Here is an 18,129-nt window from a genome sequence, read left to right as displayed (position 1 = left end):
TTTTTAAATATTTAGTTTTCACCCTCTCTCTCATGCCTAAACCGTATTGATTTTTATTGTATCTTTGTATCATAACCACACCAATTTATTGTGCACACAGACCCTGCGGGTCAGGAGTTGGGACAGGGCAAACTAGGCACCTGGTTTCTCCGCTCGGTGATGTCTGGGGCCTCGGCTGGGAAGACTCAAGCAGGTGGGGGCCAGAATCCTCCGAGGGCCCCCTCACCCACCTGTCCCCCATCTGGCTGGGACAACTGGAAGGCTGGGCTCTGTGGACCAGCGCACCTCCACGTGGCCCCTCCAAGGAGCTTGGTTTCCTCGCATCATTGCGACCTTCGGACGCTGCCTCCTCTTACAGGCAGCTCAGGGATCCCAGAGCACCTCGTCCAGGGAACAGTCCTGAAGCTGCACCGCCTTCCATGACTCAGCCTTGGAAGTCACACGGCATCTCTTCCTCTCTACTCCACGGGAGCAAGCAGGCACAGGCCAGCCCAGATTCGGGCGTCGGGGATACAGACCCCCACCTCTCAAGAGGAGGCGGGAAAAGCCCATCTTGTAGCAGAGCACGTGGGACGGACGATGGCTGTGTCCATCCTGGAAAAGACTCTCGGCCACACAGTTGCAGTTCTTGTCACCCGCACCAGTCGAGAAATGGCGGTGAACGCAGTGCCTTCGCCTGCACTGGGAGTGTACTCTGTGACGTCGGCGGGGATGTCTGTGGCCCGGGCAGTGTGTTGACCCACCACGACCCACGCCGGAGTCGGAAGGGGCACCCCACCCATCTCTCTCCCCGCAGCTCCCAAGCCTCCTGGGGGCGTCACAGCCCGTGCCCGTGCATGTACTGCCACCTACTGGCGACAGCCTCCAATTGCAGATTTTGTTCTCTTGAGAGCGACAGGAACCTCTTCAGTTCCATCCAACAAACCAGTCCCACCCAAGCCGAAGCGAGAATGCTGCCACTTCTCTGACGACGTCCCTCATCTAGAAGACGCGGACGATGGCAGCGTCTCCATCACAGAATGTTTGGGACACTGAATAATTGCATACGCCCCCTGAAAGCGGTGCCCGGCACAAAACATGCCGCGTTACTTGTGTTTCATTCCACTCGCAGTAAAACTGCACGGGGCAGTCGGGGTTTGGATAGATCTAGAAAGACGTATAGAGTGAATTGAAAACCGAGTCTTCGCGCAAGCGAGCTGCCCCCTCCCCCACCCCCCACCATGGCCTGGCACAGCAGAGTCACGCAGGGAGGGCTGGTTGGTGAGCAGATGCACGTGAGGACAGCAGAGACTCCGGGGGCGCTGGACACCTGAGACTTCCGTCTCAGGGACAGTCCCCTCCAACCCGAAGGCAAGGAGGAGACAGGGCATCTCTGTCCCACCGTCACCAAGACCAGCCCTTCCTCCAGCTCAGGAGGTGCCTCAGGGCCCCCTTCATGTCTTTATTCCTGAGACTGTAAATGAAGGGGTTGAGCATGGGGGCCACGAGCACGTACAGCAAGCACCGTGGCCGCCGAGTCCTCGGCTGTGTAGGAGGAGGAAGGGCGCAGATACACCCCGAAGAGGGTCCCATAGAATAGTGACACCACAGCCAGGTGGGAACTGCACGTGGAAAAGGCTTTCAGCTTGCCCCGGGAAGAACGCAGCCTTTGGATGGCTGAGAAAATGCGTACGTAGGAGAGAGAGAGAGAAAGAGGAAGGGACAGACAAAAAGAAAGCTCCCCATGGTGTAGACGACCAGCTCACTGGTGTGGGTATCTGAGCAGGAGAGCTTCAGCAGTGCGTAGAGCTCACAGAAAATGTGGTGGATTCTGACACTTGCACAGAATGACAGCGTACTCATCAGGAGGGTGTGGACCAGGGGATAGACATTTGTGACAATCAGAGCCACGGACACTGACATGATGCAGAACTTGGGGCTCATGGTGGTGGTGTAGTGAAGAGGGTGACATATGGCCAGAAATCGGTCATACGCCATCAGTGCCAAGAGGACATTGTCCAGTTCTAGAAACAAGATGAGAAAATACATCTGGGCGAGGCACCGGCCGTAGGAGATGGATTGGCTCTGGGCGTGCATGTTTAGCAGCATCTTTGGTACAGTGACAGAGGTGAAGCAGACATCAACGCAGGACAGGCTGGCTATGAGGAAGTACATGGGGATGTGGAGGGTGGAGGTGGCGCTGATGGCCAGGACAATGAGCAGGTTCCCCACTACGGCGACCAGGTACATGGTCAGGAACAGACAGAAGAGGAAGGGCTGGTGTTCAGGCACCTCTGACAGTCCCAGGAGGAGAAACTCTGGGGTGACACTCAGGTTGCCTTTCACCATGCTGCTGGCTTCTGCAAACAGGCACTGGAAACACGTGTGCCAGCAAGACAGGGGCAACCTGGGGACCTTCAGCACCGCTGAAATCGTCCTTTGTGACGTTTCGGGGCGGAACGCCAACCTGGGGTAGGAAGGACAAGACTGACTTGTGGCTCTGCCTGGTCACCACAGAGTGCAGGAGGGCGGAGTGGAAGCTCTCCCTCAGGGTGGGAGCCCCGCCTGCTTCCCCAGGAGGAAAGGAACACCAGGCAGAGAAGACCAAGAGAACTGAAAAGATAGGGCCTGGTTTGGGGAGAGTGGGTGGAAGTGGGTTGACTTGTGCATTGGTTGGACCCCTGTGGGCCTTTTAATTTCATCCGCGTGAGAGTCTGGGCGAAGACCATTAGGCAAAATTCTGTGTGTGTGCGCGCGCACTTAGACACATCTACTTCGTAGACATAGACAGAGACATACGTGCTCACATGTACATATGCACAGAAAGACGCACGAAAAGATGGTCACGAAAACGCTAACCAACAGTGGCTATCTCTGGGGCGTGACGTCTATACCTGCATCCTTTTTCAACGATAAACACGTGTCAGTTTCCCAAATGATAATCCATGGACGTTAATGTGTCTTTCAGGAGGCCTCCGTGATGGGCTGAGTTTGAGGCACAAGCACAGTTAGGGTTCAAGGCTCATGAGGCCTTCTCACGTGAGGGCTCATCTAAGGCGTCATGTCCCTGTGTCTGTCTCTCCTTCTCAAGCTCACGTCATGGAATCCACAAAGGCTAGTAGGATTCCACTAGATAGACAGATCTACACTCAAAAATCTCAAATTCAGATGAGGCAGAAAACGTAGTAAAATCTGATTTTAAAAGATTGACCCGAGAAGAGGTGATGATGAATAGATAAACATTCCTGGAAGAAACTGAAGAAGATTCTATGGACCTCCACCAAAAATAAACCACATGCTTTTAACCCAGATGACTTTAAGAGGAAATTCTTTTAATTTGTCAGATTGTCAACCCGCTAACCCCTTACTCAAATAGTAAAAGTTTACAAGGGAAGGAATGACATTTCTCTGGCTCACCACTGAGTCAGCATGGCCTCAAGCTAGCATAACTCTGAAATTAAAATTGGGTAACAGCAGCATACACACAAAAGAATAATGAGGCAAAAATCTTCACTACATTCAAATCCAGCCCAGCAGTATATTGAAGGGTTAAGGCATCAAATAGGAATCTATGAATAATTGACATTATGACATCTATCAAGGCAAACAATCACACAAGCTGACAGAAAGACAAGACTTTGTAATACATGTAATGGATGCTAAAATGGCACTTGTCAAATCTGGCATTCCTACTTGATATTTAAAACCCTTAGTGAGACTGGAATCAAAGCCTCATCTCAAAGCACCAGAGCCTGGACATCCTTCCCCCCAACCCAGCTGCCTCATCCTGGCCTCTCCCCTCAGACCGCAACCTTCACTGGGCCCTCTGGAACTCTTAATTTGTAATCGGTCTCTTCTCAAAGCAGTCCCTCTACCTTCCACCATAAAGGAGGCTTGGCTCTGTACCCTGAGGACACTACCTTCTCGCAGTTCTCTCCAAGGTAGGCTGTCTTTTCTTCTCGCCCCCCATGTACCTCAGGGTCCGAAGGCAGGGTCAGTGGCCTCTCCTCGCTCCCAGGGCTACTCTTCAGCACAGTCTTTCCTCTCCTCTTGAAAAAGAAAGCCCAAGAAGGACTTCAGCAAAAGCAGCAGAAGTTGGGAGCTCCAAGGGCCTGTCCCTCCACAGAGACAGTGAAAAAGTTAGCAAAGATGGTCAGAGTCAATGCTGTCAGAACTCATAAAACTCGTCAAGTGTTCCCAGCAACCAAGCAAGAAAGGGTGACTTAAAAGCAGTAGAACTTCCCGGTGTCTTAACTTTAGCCTTCCCCCAACATCCCTTCCCAGTACAGCAGCAGTCTTGAAGACGGCAGCCTACGTTCCCAATGTGATACTTGGCTCAGGAGGCAGGAGCAAAGAGCAGACTTTGTTCCCAAGGAATTGTTTCTGTCTGTTTGGACCTATCTGGGGATTCGCTGAAGAACTGACTCAAGACACTGGCCTTGGTTCACCCAACTCAACTCTCTCAGGGCAGAAAAGCAGCTAAGAGAGTGTTTCTTGAAAACAACGAACACGCCACTGCCTCTTGGGGCAAAAGATTATAGCTGGGACAAACAAAAGACACAGCAAACCTTTGGAAGAAACATTGGGTAAAGTTACCTTCGGGAATATTGGCTTTGAAAAGCTCCTGCTTATAATGTGGAATCTAGAAAGTCATGTGCATGCCTAGGGCCGGATTCATGCTCAGAAGGGACTTGAGAGTACTGTAAGCTGTCACCTCCTCCAGTTGATATTTAGGCTCAGAAAAACATACATAAGAAATGGAGACAAAGGCAGAGTTGTAAACAGACTGGCTAAGCATTGAAGGAGTGCCCCAACACAGAGCCAATCTGCAGAGACCAGGAGAGTATTTTATTCTTCATTTCCGTTCCTTTTCCCCCTCTCCAGGTGTTTAAGGAAATCTCTGCCAATCCACCAGCTGACCAAAAGCTTAAGGAACAGATACTTCAGAGACCACACATGATAAAACATAGTTTTTGGAAGATAGTTTAGGAAAGTCACCCAACCAATACGCAACCACAACCCACAGAAAGCAACAAAACAGACTCTGAGGATGGGGAAGAATCCAATTTCCAGAGTTACTACATTGTAATACTCAAGATGTCCAGTTTTTAATGAAAAATTATGAGGCATGCAGAGAAACAAGTAAATATGGCCCATTCATAGGAGGAAAATAAATTAGCAGAAACTCGTCATGAAGAGACACAGACATTGGACTTACTAGAGAAAGGCTAAGTTGATTTTCTTAAATACGTTCAAAAAGCTAAAGGAAATGAGGAGAACACTGACTCAACAAGTAGAGAATATTAATAGAGTGACAGAAATTATAAACAGGAACCCAACAGAAGATGTGAAACTGAATAGTACAAAAACTGAAATGAATAATTCATGATAAGGCTTCAGTAGCAGATACGAGCAGGCAGAAGACAGAATCGGTAAACTGGACGATAGATAAAAAGTGAAATTACTTAGTCTGAGGAGCAGAAAGGGAAACAGAATGAAGAAAAATGAACGGAGCCTAAGAGCACTGTGGAACACTATCACGCAGGCCAACATATGCCTTGTGGGGGTCCCAGGAGAAGGAAAGAGAGAGAGGGCCCAAAACGCTATTTGAATAACCAATGGCCAAAAAATGCCCCAAACTGATGAGAGCGTGAATCTACGCATCGAAAAAGCTCAATGAGCCCAGGGGGCGGGGGGTGGGAAGGGACAGACTGGGAGTTCAAAATGTAGAATAGATAAACAAGACTATACTGTATAGCACAGGGAAATATGTACAAGATCTTGTGGTGGCTGGCAGAGAAAAAAATGTGACAATGAATATATGCATGTTCATGTATAACTGAAAAATTGTGCTCTACACTGGAATTTGACACAACATTGTAAAATGACTATAACTCAATTAAAAAAAAATGTTTAAAAAGAAAAAGAAAAAGCTCAATGAATCCCAAATATGATAAAAACCAAGAGATCCATGCCAAAACATATTATACTCAAACTCAAAAGACAAATAGAGAATCTTGAAAGCAGAAGAGAGGAGCACTTTGTTATGTACAAGGGATCCTCAGTCAGACTGACGATTTATCATCAAAATCCATGGAGATCAGAAGGCAGTGGGGTGACATATTGGGAGTTCTGAAAGAAAACAAAATTGTCAACCAAGGATTCTCTATCTGGCAAAACTTCCCTCCAGAAATGAAGAAGAACTTAGGGCATTCCCTGACAAACGAAATCTGAGAGAATTCACTGCTAGTAGATCAACCCTGCGAGCAGTGCTGAAGGGAGTGTTTCAGGCTGAAGTGACAGGACACTAGACAGTAACTTGAAGTCATACAAAGAAATAAAGACCGTAAGTAAGAGTAAACACAGAGGCGAATATAAGAGTCAATCTTAATGTATTTTGGGTTTTTAACTCCTCTCTTTTCATAAATGATTAAAAAACCAAAAGCATAAAACAATGCTAATGGGCACACAGTGTATCAAGATGTAAATTGCAACAATAAACACATAAGAGGGGGAGGTGGAGCTGTAGAGGAGCATACTTTTTGTATACTCTTGAAGCAAAGTCGGCACTGATTCAACCTAGATTGTATAAGTAAAAGATGTTCATTGTAATCCCCAGGGAAACCACTAAGAAAATATACAGTGAAATAAAAGAGAAGGGAATAAAGATGGTATCTGGAAACTACCTATCTAACCCAAATTAGGCACTAATGGAGGAACTGACAGACAAAAAAGATATGAGACACACGGGGGAAGCACAGTGGCAAAAGGAAGTGCTCTCTCATCAATGACTACTTTACATGTAGGTGGATCACATGCTCCAGATGAAAGCAGGCTGGCAAAATGCACCTACAAAACACAACCCAACTACAGGCTGTGTACAAGAGACTCACTTTAGAGCCAAAAGCACAGACAGGTCGAAAGTTAAGGGATGAAAAAAATATTCCATGCAAATAATAACCAAAAGGGAGCTGGGGCGACTACATTAATATCAGATAAAATAGACTTTAAGCCAAAAGCTGTCATGAGACAAAAATCATATAATGATTAAAAGGTCAATTTGTCAAGAAGATATAACTAGTGTAAACGTATACACACCTAACAATAAGTCCCAAAATACATGAAGCAAGCACTGACAGAGTTGAAGGGAGAGAGCCAGTTCCACAATAATAGTTGGTGACTTCAATACTCTACCTTCAATCACGGATAGAACACCCAGACAGCAGATCAGTGAAGAAACAGAGGACTTGAACAACATATAAACCAACCAAACCTAACACACGTGTACAGAATACACCACCCAACAGCAGCAGAATATGTGGAATGTTTTCCAGAACAGGCCACAAAGCAAGTCTCAGTAAAGCTTAAAAGACTGAAACCATACATAGCACGCTCCGCAGCCACAATAGAACGAGACTAGAAATCAGTCCCAGGAGGAGAACTGGCAAAGTCACAAACGCGTGAAAATTAAGTGACTCGCTCTCAAACAAACAAGGGGTCAAAGAAGAAACCACAGGTAAGTTGGAAAACACATTGGGATGAGTGAAAACGAGAGAAAAAATGACATACCAAAACTGACGGGAGGCAGTGAAAGCAGTGCTCAGAGGGAAATTTATGGCTGTAAACACCTGCCTTAAAAAAGACCAGGCAGAAGACAAGGATGCCCACTTTCCTCATTTCTATTCAACGTTGTACTGGAATTTCTAGCCAGAGCAATTAGGCAAGAATAAGTATCTAAATGGGAATGTCAGAAGCATGATTATCTCTATTCACAGATGATTTGCTCTTACCTATGAAACCCTAAAGAATACACACACACGCGCGCACACGCACACACACAACTACTAGACCTATTTATCTAATTCAGCAAAGTTGCAGGACATGAGATCAACACACAAAAATCAGTTGAAATTCTACATGCTAACAATGAACGCTTCAAAAATGAAATCGAGGAAATAATAGCATCTATAATAGCAACAAAAAGATGAAAACATTTAGAGTAAATGTAACCGAAGGGGTGCAAGACGTGTACACTGAAAACTACAAAACATTGTTCAAAGAAATTAAAGAAGATGGAAATTAAATGAAAAAACTTCCCATGTACATGGGTCGGAAGACTTCATACTGTTAACATGGCAATACTCACCACGTGGTCTACAGACTCAATGCCATCCTCAGGAGAATCTCAGCAGCACTTTTTGTGGAAATGGAAAAGCTGATCCAAAAATTCACAGGGAACTGCACAGGACCCCAAATAACCACAGGATCTTGAAAAAGCTAGAGCAGTTGTGCACGTCATTTACTTAGACACGTATGGCTAAGAGTGTAGCAGGCTTTGGCATTAAATATAATTCTGATTCTTGAATAAGTATACAGAACATTATTATATGAACCAGTCAGTAATTCTACTCCTAGGTATATAACTAAAAGAATGAAAAACAGGTGTTCAAATAAAAACTTGCACATGAATAGCAGCACTACTCATAATAGCCAGCACAAGTCACGAGTGCATCAGCTGAAGAACGGATAAACAAAATGTGGTATAGCCGTACAATGGAATGTTATTCAGGCACGAAAACTAATGGACTATTCACACATGCTGAAACACGGAAGCAAATGTTGGAAACATCATGCTCAGTGAAGGAAGCCAGACACAAGAGGCCATATCCATATACTGTATGATTCCACTGATGTGCAGAAGAGGCAAATCCAGCGACACAAAGCAGATTAGTGGCGGCCAGAGGCAAGGATGGGGGAATAGAGAGTGACTGCTTAATGGGTACAGGGTCTTCTTGGAACTGATGAAAACGTTTGGAACCATGCAGAGGAGGTAGTTGCCCAACACTGTACTAAATATCACTGCAATGTACACTTTAGAATGGTTAATTTACGTTATGTGAATTTCACTGCAGTAAAAAAACAAACTCATGGAAAAAATTAGAACACTCTGCCCACTGAGGCTCCTGTCCAGCCCCCTTGCTCATTGCTGTCTCAGAAACGAACCATTCTCCACTCTTGCATTTATGGGGACGCTGCTACAGGCTCTCAGTCCCTTCTCTGTCCCACTCCCACCTCATCCAGAGACTTTAGTGTCCCCGTGGCAGACCGCTAAGCCACTGTAATCCGTTGACCCCAACTCCTCTCTGGCGTCCTCCTCTGGTCCTCTCCCTGCAGCCTTGGGAAGGTCACCCACACTGCGCCCATCAGAGTCTCTCGGGGAGTTGGAAGTGGAGGCAGAGCCACACAGAGATGGAAAGTGGTTGGAGCTGAGTCTCTGAGAGCAGCTCCTTGCAGAGCCAGTCTGAGTTCCTGCCACGAGATGCCCCCAGGGGTGCTCTGGGTCCTGTCAGCCCCTCAGTCAATTCTGTGCGCCCCTCCCTGTCCCTGCAGTGAGCCCCCTCACCTAGTCCCAGCTGCGTTCCGTCTCTTAACAGCCAAGGTGCTCCAACTATGCAGACTAGCACAGGTGGGTTTCAAGCAACAGACTCGGGAAATGCAGGGTGATTTGGGTGACTTGCACTTATTACTGGGTCAGGTTGGGGAAGGCCGAGCGACTCCCCCGTGCACACTGGAGGGGAGGGGGCAGTGAAGCCCGCTGTTTCCAGTGGGCGATGGGGCAGCCTGTTCTCGGAGGGGAAACTCAGGGGTTTGGGTAGACGCTGCCATGAAGCCATTTGTAACTGTGACCCCAGTGGACAGGCACTTCTGATGGTCTCAGGTAACCTAGAGCCTGGGAGGCACAGCCCCAGTCTTGACTTTATTGCCTCCCGACCCAGAGGGAACCTTACAGCCTCCCCGCAAGCTGGCCAGTGGGGTCGCTTAGTGCATGGAGCCAGCGTGTGGCGATGCCAAGAAAACCCAACTTAGAAAAGAACCCTGAAACCACTCAATTACAGTGGTAGTCGGATTCCCGCCCCACCAAGGCTCTGTCATGAGTGTAAGACACCAGTTAGCAAGGAGTGGGTTCCTCACAGTTGTCATGGGGATATTGGAGATGATTTGGAAGGCCCAGAGGACCACAGACACATCCAAAATGTCACCCAGCTGACGGTCTGTGACCTTCCCTCCCAGCATTCCAGAAGGTTTCCTTTGCAACAGGCTCTCTGACTCTGTCTCTGACTCTCCCTCTGTCTCCCAACCCCGTTCCCTACCTTCCCTACAGGATTCTCCAGCTCATTTCCACAGAGGCCATCCTGGAATCACCCAACCCATATCCGCTGGTTGGACAAATGTGCAAGAATAACCCCAGATGGGGGTTTAGGATTTGGTGGGGAAATCTGGATTATCCACTAAGCGGTGCTGGGACAGCCGACTAGCACTTTGGAGGGAAAACAAAGTTAGATCCCAATGTCATTTCTCACCAAAATACATTCCCAGGAGATTAAACACTTAAAGCGGTACAAGATGCTGCAGATGAACATTTTCATAATTTTATAATGGGCAGAGGTTTTCATGGGAAACAAAATCCAGAAGTTATTAAAAAAATGATCATTTAATCATATTTAAAAATTTTAAACTTGTACATAGAGCAGGACCATGAACAAAGGTAAAATGAAGCAACGTGAAGGAAAATAAAAGTGTTTTCCAATTGTGACAAAGATTTGATATTCTATACATGTAGAGAACACAGATGTATTTATAAAAACATTTGACAAACGTACATGTAAGGTTTCTTCTCTGGTTTCTGTAGCTGTGTTGGGCTATTTCACTCGGTACTGTTATTACGTGGCTGAACGCTGCAGTGGAGGACCTCATCTTGACACATCTATTTCACATCCAAGTGGAGATGTCTGTCTGGCAGCGGGATATGAGTCTGGAGTGTGGGGACACGTCTGGGATGGAGGGAAGAACGTGTGAGTCAGGACAGGGCCCTGAAAACACTGAGCCCAGATGAGCGAACCAGGCTAGGGGTGGGGGCCATGGGCCACTGTAGAGGGAGAAGCGGCGCCAGCACTGAGAGCCCTGGGACACTCAGAGGGGGCAGAGAAGAGGGGCAGCCGGCAGCGGAGCGGAGTCCGAGGGGGTTGGGAGGGCCCCCAGGGCTGCGCTCGGGCTGTGGCCAGGAGGAGAAAGTGCTGCACTGGGGGAGGATTTGGGGTTGAGGAGCAGCGGGAGGATGTCTGCTGAGGCTTCAGAGAGGTTGCAGCCCCGCCCACGTGCCCAGGGCCCCGGTGGGGAGAGGGAGGCAGAGGGGGACAGCACTCCTGCTGGGGAGTGGGGGGGCTGGGCCGAGAGGGGCAACCCCTCCTCGAGAGCCCAGCTCGGGCCCTCCTCCCCCAGGTGCTCACCGCTCTGGACCGAGATGCCTCTTGTCGGAAGCATAAGTTGCGCCAGAAGCTGGAACAGATCATCAGCCTCGTGTCCGGCAACAGCTAAGGGTGGCGGAACCGGTGAGGAGGGGGCTTCTCAGTCCTGAGCCGTCTTCGCGTCCCTCCCGGGAAGGGGGCGTCCCACGCCTGGGTCTCGGGCTGAGCCCTGGGCCCGGGGCGCAGGAAAGGACATCGGGCCAAGATGCCCCCGGCGCCCCGGGTCCCCTTCATTAGTGCCTTGCCTTGGGCCCTGTGTGGGGAGGGGTGACAGGACTAAGCCCCCCACCCCGGCAGCAGCAATACCCCCCGCCCTCGTGCGCAGGCGTCGTGACGGCCCCTGACCCCTTTACTATTTATACCCCGACCACCTATTTATTTAATTTATCTCTCCTCACCATCTCCATCTGTGAATCCCCGCCCCCAACGCCCTCCCCGGGGATGCTCCAAGATACACGCACCTCCTCTCCGTGCGCCCCCTGGCTCCCCTGTGACAGTCAGCCTTGGCCTGGCCTCTGGCCCCTCACCCTGGCCGAGGCTGCCCCCACCCACTCCGAGAGGGGGCCTGGGCACCAGCAGCACTCCGGGTGGGTGATGACCCCGAAGCTGCCCTCCGACGGTGGCTGTGCCAAGGGGGGGGGGGGGCCGAGGAAGCCCCTCCGAGCCTCTCGGGGATGGGACTGGAAACTCCTCCCAGGGCCCTGTTCTCCCTGAGCGCCTCGGGAGCTGTAACCAGGCTCGTCCGTCCGGGGCCTGCCCCTCCTTCTCCGGGCCCTACCTCCACATCCCTCCGTGTGGTCTGCGCGCGCCCAGACCCTCCCCCTCCGCTGCCCTGTCCCGTCCTGGTCCTGGGCCTGCCCGAGGGGCCGGGGCCGAGGCAGCAGTGCCTTACTCCTTTGCTCTTCTGCCTCCTCTGAGGAAGCGGACCCCCGTCCCGCGGGCCTGGACACCCAATTTGCTCCTTTTTTCCTTCTTGCATGAGGATTTCTTTGTTCATGTAATTTTTTTTCCCCTCCAATTAAAGTTGCGAGAATGCAGCCGGTGCGCGCCTTTGTCGGGGGGTGGGGGGAGGTGGCTGTTCCAGGCACGTGGAAGCAGGTGGGGAGACGGTTGGACTCTGGCTCAGCTGGACCCGCTGTGCGGGAGGAAGGGTGACTCACTGCAGGGTTTCTGAGGATTTGAGGAGGTCCAGGGCCCTGCCACTCCATCAGCAAGTCCTGGTGGCTCCATCTTCCAGGTCCATTCAGTCTGTTTCTTTCTCCCCACCTCCACGGCCCCCAGACGGGTCCAGGCCGCCCTTGTCTCTTACCTGGAAGCCAGTGTCCCCGTTTCTGCCCCAGCCGCCCTCGGCCTATTCTCGACATGGGAGGCACTGGGCTCCTGGTAAGAAACAGAGTGTATCCTGTCCCCACGGGGCTCAAAACCGTCCAGTGGCTTCACAGCACCCAAACGCCTTCATATCTGTCAACTCTTTACTGTCCCAAGTGCATTGCAATGACTGTGCTCCCAGCTACCATTTATTCCCCATGTGTTAGGAAGGGTGAAAGGAGACTGGGGCCGTCCGGAAATGTTCTGGACCAAGAGTATGGTAATTGACAAGACCTGGGTTTGAGGTCACGACCTGGTCATGGAGAGATTGTGTTTGTGACCATTCTGTTCCAGGCAGGCACTGTTCCAAGAGCTGGGGGTACTGCAGGGGTAGTAAGTAACGCAGAGGGCGGGAAAGGCGGGATGCAATTTTTAGTGTCACCATGAAAGCTTCTGCTGAGATAGAAGTGTCTTTTGAGGACCTGAAGGAGATCAGGAAGTAAGCCAGCTGGAACCCAGGGGAAGAGAGTTCCTGACAGGAAAGAGCCAGGGCAAAGGCCCTGAGGCAAGAGTGGGCCTGGCATTTTTGAAAGGCTAAGGACGCCAGCGTGGCTGAACCAGAATGAGCATGTGACAGAGTGGGAGTGGGTGAGGTCAGAGGGGAAATGGGCTGGACCACACCTGGATTCTCAGTCCACTCTAAGGTCTTTGGCTTTGTCTCTGAGCAAGAGTCCCTTTTGGAGACTTTTTAACAGAAGAGTGATGCGATCTGACATGTTTTAAAGTATCCCAGCAGCTTTGGTTCATCTGTCAGGCCAAGGCAGTAGACTGATTCTAGGCTTTGCTGGGTGAGGGAGGGAGGATCACACTGAAATCAGGCCCTCAAGCCCGGCATGCTGTAGATCGAGAGCTGCAAGCCAAGAGGATGCTGGAGATCTGCAGAGGGTCCCCCTTGAGTCTTCAGGGGACACCGAGCAACAAAAGTGTGTGAGGAAACTACCCCAGGCCTGGGAGAGGGCTGCCAGAAAGGGTGAAAGGTAGCTTTGTGCAGTGTTCCAGCAGGACCTAGGTGACCCCTGTCCCCAGTGGCCAGAATGGGAACCTTGTCATTCAAGAGGCATGAGGAAGGGCACTCAGAAGGGTACTCAGAAGGGTCTTGCCTCCGTTGTCGGAAGATAATTCTACACTAAAAGCTGCCCTAGTACCACGTAGCAAATCTTAAAAGCAAGATTCTAAAGAATCAAGTTGTTTCCAAGCAACCACAGCACTTGAAGATGAAGTCCAAGAATATGTTTAGAAATCCAAAAATATATAGCACCCAAGGTAAACTATACAAGGTCTGTTATCCAATCAGAAAAACATTTGATATGCAAATATTAACTAAAACCCAACCCACTGTAAAGAGATCAGTCAATAAAAGGCATCCAGATTGGAAAGGAAGAAGTAAAACTTCCCTTTATTCCCAGATAACAAGATCATCTATGGAGAAAGTCAAACGGAATCTACAAAAGAGTGACTAGAACTAATTTGTGAGTTTAGCAAGACTGCAGGGTATTTTAGAGGGAGCTAACTCCCGTGCCCAAACACTTAAGCAATTGTCCCAGCCCTTTTCTTCGCTGATCTGAAACAAGGCCAGTCAGCCACAAAATTCCTATCTTCTCATGCACACTCAGTTTATTTGGGCAGGAAACTAACTCAATGGTGACACAGACATGGGGAAACCAGAATTCTGGCGGGAGAGTGCATTTTCTGAAGAGCCACTGTGTGCTGCAGATCAAGAGTTTAAAAAAAAATAAACAGAAAAATAAACTTCTATCTCAGTATGTCTACCTTTTGGAATCTATCTTGAGGAAATAACCATTCACGCAAAGACATGTACAAAGAGTCCATTGAATCGTTACCTATAGTGAGAAAAAAAGAGCAATTTGAACTGTCACCAATTACATTATAATGCCTCTTTTATGCATCCATTCAAAAACATGGTTTGGAAGGATTTTTAGAGAAAGGCTCGTATGTTAAATGAAAAGAATTTAAAACTAAGAAAATATTCCAAAACGTTGATAGTATTTAGTGCTGGGTGGCAAGACTTAATTAATTTTCATTTTCTCCCATTTCCTACATTGTCTTCAATGGCCTAGTACTACTTTAGTATCTGAATCCCAGACCTCCACTCCCTCCAATCTAAGGAGAAAAGAAAGTAAATAAGCAGTTTCTGTAGCTGAAAAAACACTCAGACACAGAACAGTAGTTCAGTTTGATTTTCTGCAGTAACAAACATTTAATCATCTCCCTTCCCCAGCAACAAGGAAACAAAACAAATGGGCCCTGAGCACCCATGGGCCCATATAGGCCAAAAAGAAAAAGCAGACTCCAAGAATAAAGTGGTATCTACTGCGGGAATCAATGCCTTGGGAAAGGAAGCACTGCCTGGCATGGGACACAAGGTTGGGCTTCAGCCCCCTTTTCCTGGCAGAGACTTAGGGGGAAACAGGGGTCCAAAGCGCTGCATGTTCTGCACCACCAGGGAAAGCTGGTCAAGAAAGGAAGTGAAGGAAAGTCCAAGGAGGCGAGTATCTCGAGCAGTCCATCTCCTAAAAGTGAGGGGAGAGGAAAATCAAGCTGGCAGTGAGAACTCTTGCCGAGACCCGGTCCAGCCCACCCTCCCTTTAGACCCCACACTGAGCGGTTTCGCATCTCCATTAAAACAGTCCCCGGTCTGAGGTGGGCTCTTAGCGTATCCCGCACCCCCACCCCCAGCCCAGGGGCCCTTCTAGAACTGACACGACCAGGAAGCTGCCTATCACTGCCAGTTCCTTCCGAATGGCATGCAGATGAGGTTCCACACGAGGAGCCAGGGACCTGCGGGCCACCTCTGCCTCCATGGGAGACAGGAACGGCACTCTCATGGTGCTGCAAAAGTGGTTAAGGTTCCATCTGTCAACAACAGACCAGTCATCTGCCTGTGCCTCTGGTCTCGAGCCTCCAGGCCTGCTTTCCCCCCAGGCAGCCCTCAGACCGCTCACAGCCCCCCACCCCCACCCCCTGTGCCCAGTCACAGGAGGCCCCGGGGGCCTGTTCATCTCCTCAGTCCAACCACGGCCCCGCCACTGTCTCCCCAGCCCAGTCTCCTCCTACCCCCTCCGGCCTTCTTCTCTGCCTCTTGCACCCTCAGGCCGTCCCCCACCCCCAACACACACTCACTCTCACACACACACACACACACACACACACTCACTCTCACACACACACACACACACACACACACACACACACACACACACACACACACACACACACACACACGCCTGCGCGCGCGCGCGCTGCTCTGACCTCTGACCTTCCTCCTGATGTCCGGCCTTTCCCTTCTAGCTGCTACCAATCCCTACTTGCGCCCCTTCCTGAACAGCCTCACCCCTCGTGCTCCCCCGGCCCACTCCACACTCCTTGGCCACAGTCCGTTCCTCCTAAAAGATACAATTGATGAACTAGGATCCTTGGCCGTCTGGCGGCAGGCGCGGGTTCTCCGCCTCGCCCTCTCCCGAGAGGTGCAGCACCAGCACCACCGCCTCCGCGCACACCACGCTGACCAGCAGGGCCACCAGGAACACCCCGCTCATAAGGATTTCCGCGGCCACCATGGCCTCCAGCACCGCCCGCCGCTCCGCCCGCGCCGTCGTGTGGGGCCTGCATGGCTGCCGCGCCGTCCCCCTCAGACACCCGACGCGGAGACACCGCTCTCTCCGCCCACTGCTGGCCGACTGAGGCTCCTCGCGAAGCTCCGCCCCTTCGTGCGCAAAGATACCCAGTGCGCCTGCGCAAACTCACCTCAGGCGCGCCTCCTGGCGTGTGATTGGTTGCCGCCCAGCCCGCCCCACCGCCCACGGGCCGCCCCGGAGGCCCCGTCGGCTCGGCGGCGCTGGAGAGGCTGCGCTCCCTCACGAAGCCGCGCTCCCCCGAGTGCGCCTGCGCAAACACAGCTTCGCGAGGAAGCCGAGGGGTGTGGGCGGGGGTACATGTCAAACGCGCGTCAGTGAAGTGGTTTAGAAAATAAAATAAAATAAATTCTAATAATGGCCGCATTGAACACTGCTCCCAGATTTCTGGCAACTTAACACTCAGCTCCCCAGAGCCCGCATGAGGCAGCTCCCGCTCAGCACTGCTGGTCGGGTCCCTTCCCCTCCTCGCACATCTCCAGACAGTCCTTTCGTTAAACGCCCCTCGGTTCAACACTTTTAATCTTCCTGCTGGTGCCCCGACTAGCACTCCAAGGGTAGATGCGGGCATCTGAGCATTACTTGGGGCACCTCGTGTATCAGTCAGGGCTCATTTGCAGATACCTCAAACCTGTCCGGCGGGTTTTACCCAGGGAATCGAACACCGAACCAGGCGCTGGCTTTACACGGGGAATTGAACACACAGAACCAGGTGCTTACAGAATCATTTAAAGAGCGCCAAGAATGGAATGTAGGCTGAGCTCTGGGGACGACCCAGAGCGCCACAGAACTGACCTCTCAAGGGAGCTGGTACCCAGGCCACAAGGAAGGAGGAGAATCGGCAAGCTGCTGACCCCACCCGTGGTTCTGGGAACCCCTGCCTCTGGCGATGGTCCAAGTCCCAGGACGTTGGCTGGCTTCCAGAGCCACACTGCGGCGGCTAGACCCGCACGGGCCACAAGGCAGGAAGCCTTGGACCCAGGGGCGTGCTGCCGAACCTCTAACAATGGGCTCCCCAGAGGCTTCACGGACCTCCGTGGTGTACACACTCCCACCGCGGCCGATTTCGGGCTACCAACGTGACGTCACCGAACGCCGAGCTGCAAAGAGATGCCACCCGTCGGCTGTCCGAGGTGGCGAAGCGCACCACTGCTCTCACCCTGCCTCTCACCCCACACAGACACTCTGATGCTCACACGGAAACCCACGTCTCCGTGACTCCCGGCAAGAGCACCCAGAAGCAGATTTCCGTCTCACGTGGCCTTCCAGACCACATGTGAGTGCGACGAGCTGGCCAAACTTGACCGCATCCAGAATGCCAGTTCCAAAAGGGCCCAGGGAGATGCAGCTTTTATTTCTCCAACGTGTGCAGCAGAAGGAGGCTCACCACACGAAGGCTGGACCAGAAGCTGAGGGGCCAGGCCACAGAATCCACCACAGTGCTCCCTTTGACTCCTCCACATCTATACCTCTGCTTTTAATACGTAGTAACAGCAAACACTCACTACGTTCCAGATGCTGTTTCAAGGGCTTTAACGTGTGTTAATCCATCATGCAAGCTTTCCGACAACAATGCCAAAGTCAGTCTCCTGTCTACCACGATGCGTCTCTCCTCCAAACAAACACAAACACACCCACTGTCTCCCCGACACCAGCGGCTCACAGTCTTACCCTTCTCAGTGGGGCGCGCCTGCCACCTCTAGTTCATTCATCGTATCGTGGGGACAGCCTATAGGCCGTGGATTGAACTATGAAGTTAACTTCCACCAACTCATCCGCTATAAAACAGCAGAGGGAAGTTAGGGAGAGGAGGAGGAGACCGG

At 50.9% G+C, this 18,129-nt stretch overlaps 2 protein-coding genes across 2 annotated transcripts; both read right to left on the bottom strand.

The window, feature by feature from the left end:
* Window positions 1-981: 981 nt before the first annotated feature.
* LOC102520594 (olfactory receptor 1D2-like) lies at window positions 982-2,328 on the bottom strand. The gene is given in 3 exon segments (XM_014568128.1): window positions 982-1,146; window positions 1,496-1,687; window positions 1,690-2,328. Coding segments are annotated over 3 exon segments (996 nt in total).
* Window positions 2,329-14,841: 12,513 nt separating this feature from the next.
* LOC116662038 (EKC/KEOPS complex subunit LAGE3-like) lies at window positions 14,842-16,371 on the bottom strand. The gene is made up of 3 exons (XM_032475213.1): window positions 16,069-16,371; window positions 15,375-15,503; window positions 14,842-15,184 (listed from the first exon to the last, which is right to left on the bottom strand). The coding sequence occupies exons 1-3, from the start codon at window positions 16,281-16,283 to the stop codon at window positions 15,046-15,048; spliced, it is 483 nt and encodes a 160-aa protein (XP_032331104.1). The 5' UTR covers window positions 16,284-16,371; the 3' UTR covers window positions 14,842-15,045.
* Between the last annotated feature and the right edge of the window lie 1,758 nt (window positions 16,372-18,129).

The sequence above is a fragment of the Camelus ferus genome, chromosome X (genome assembly GCF_009834535.1).
Source record: "Camelus ferus isolate YT-003-E chromosome X, BCGSAC_Cfer_1.0, whole genome shotgun sequence".
NCBI lineage: Eukaryota > Metazoa > Chordata > Mammalia > Artiodactyla > Camelidae > Camelus > Camelus ferus.
The sequence above is the reverse complement of the archived record's forward strand: the minus strand, read 5'-3'. Positions and strand labels throughout refer to the sequence as shown.

Excerpts from the sequence above, each read along its gene's own strand:
- LOC116662038 (XM_032475213.1), bottom strand. The coding sequence starts at position 16,283 with ATGCAGGCCCCACACGACGGCGCGGGCGGAGCGGCGGGCGGTGCTGGA. Across the intron at positions 15,504-16,068 it reads AGGATCCTAGTTCATCAATT|CACCATGAGAGTGCCGTTCC; the intron begins GTATCTTTTAGG and ends CCACTTTTGCAG. Across the intron at positions 15,185-15,374 it reads ATAGGCAGCTTCCTGGTCGT|GAGATGGACTGCTCGAGATA; the intron begins GTCAGTTCTAGA and ends CCTCACTTTTAG.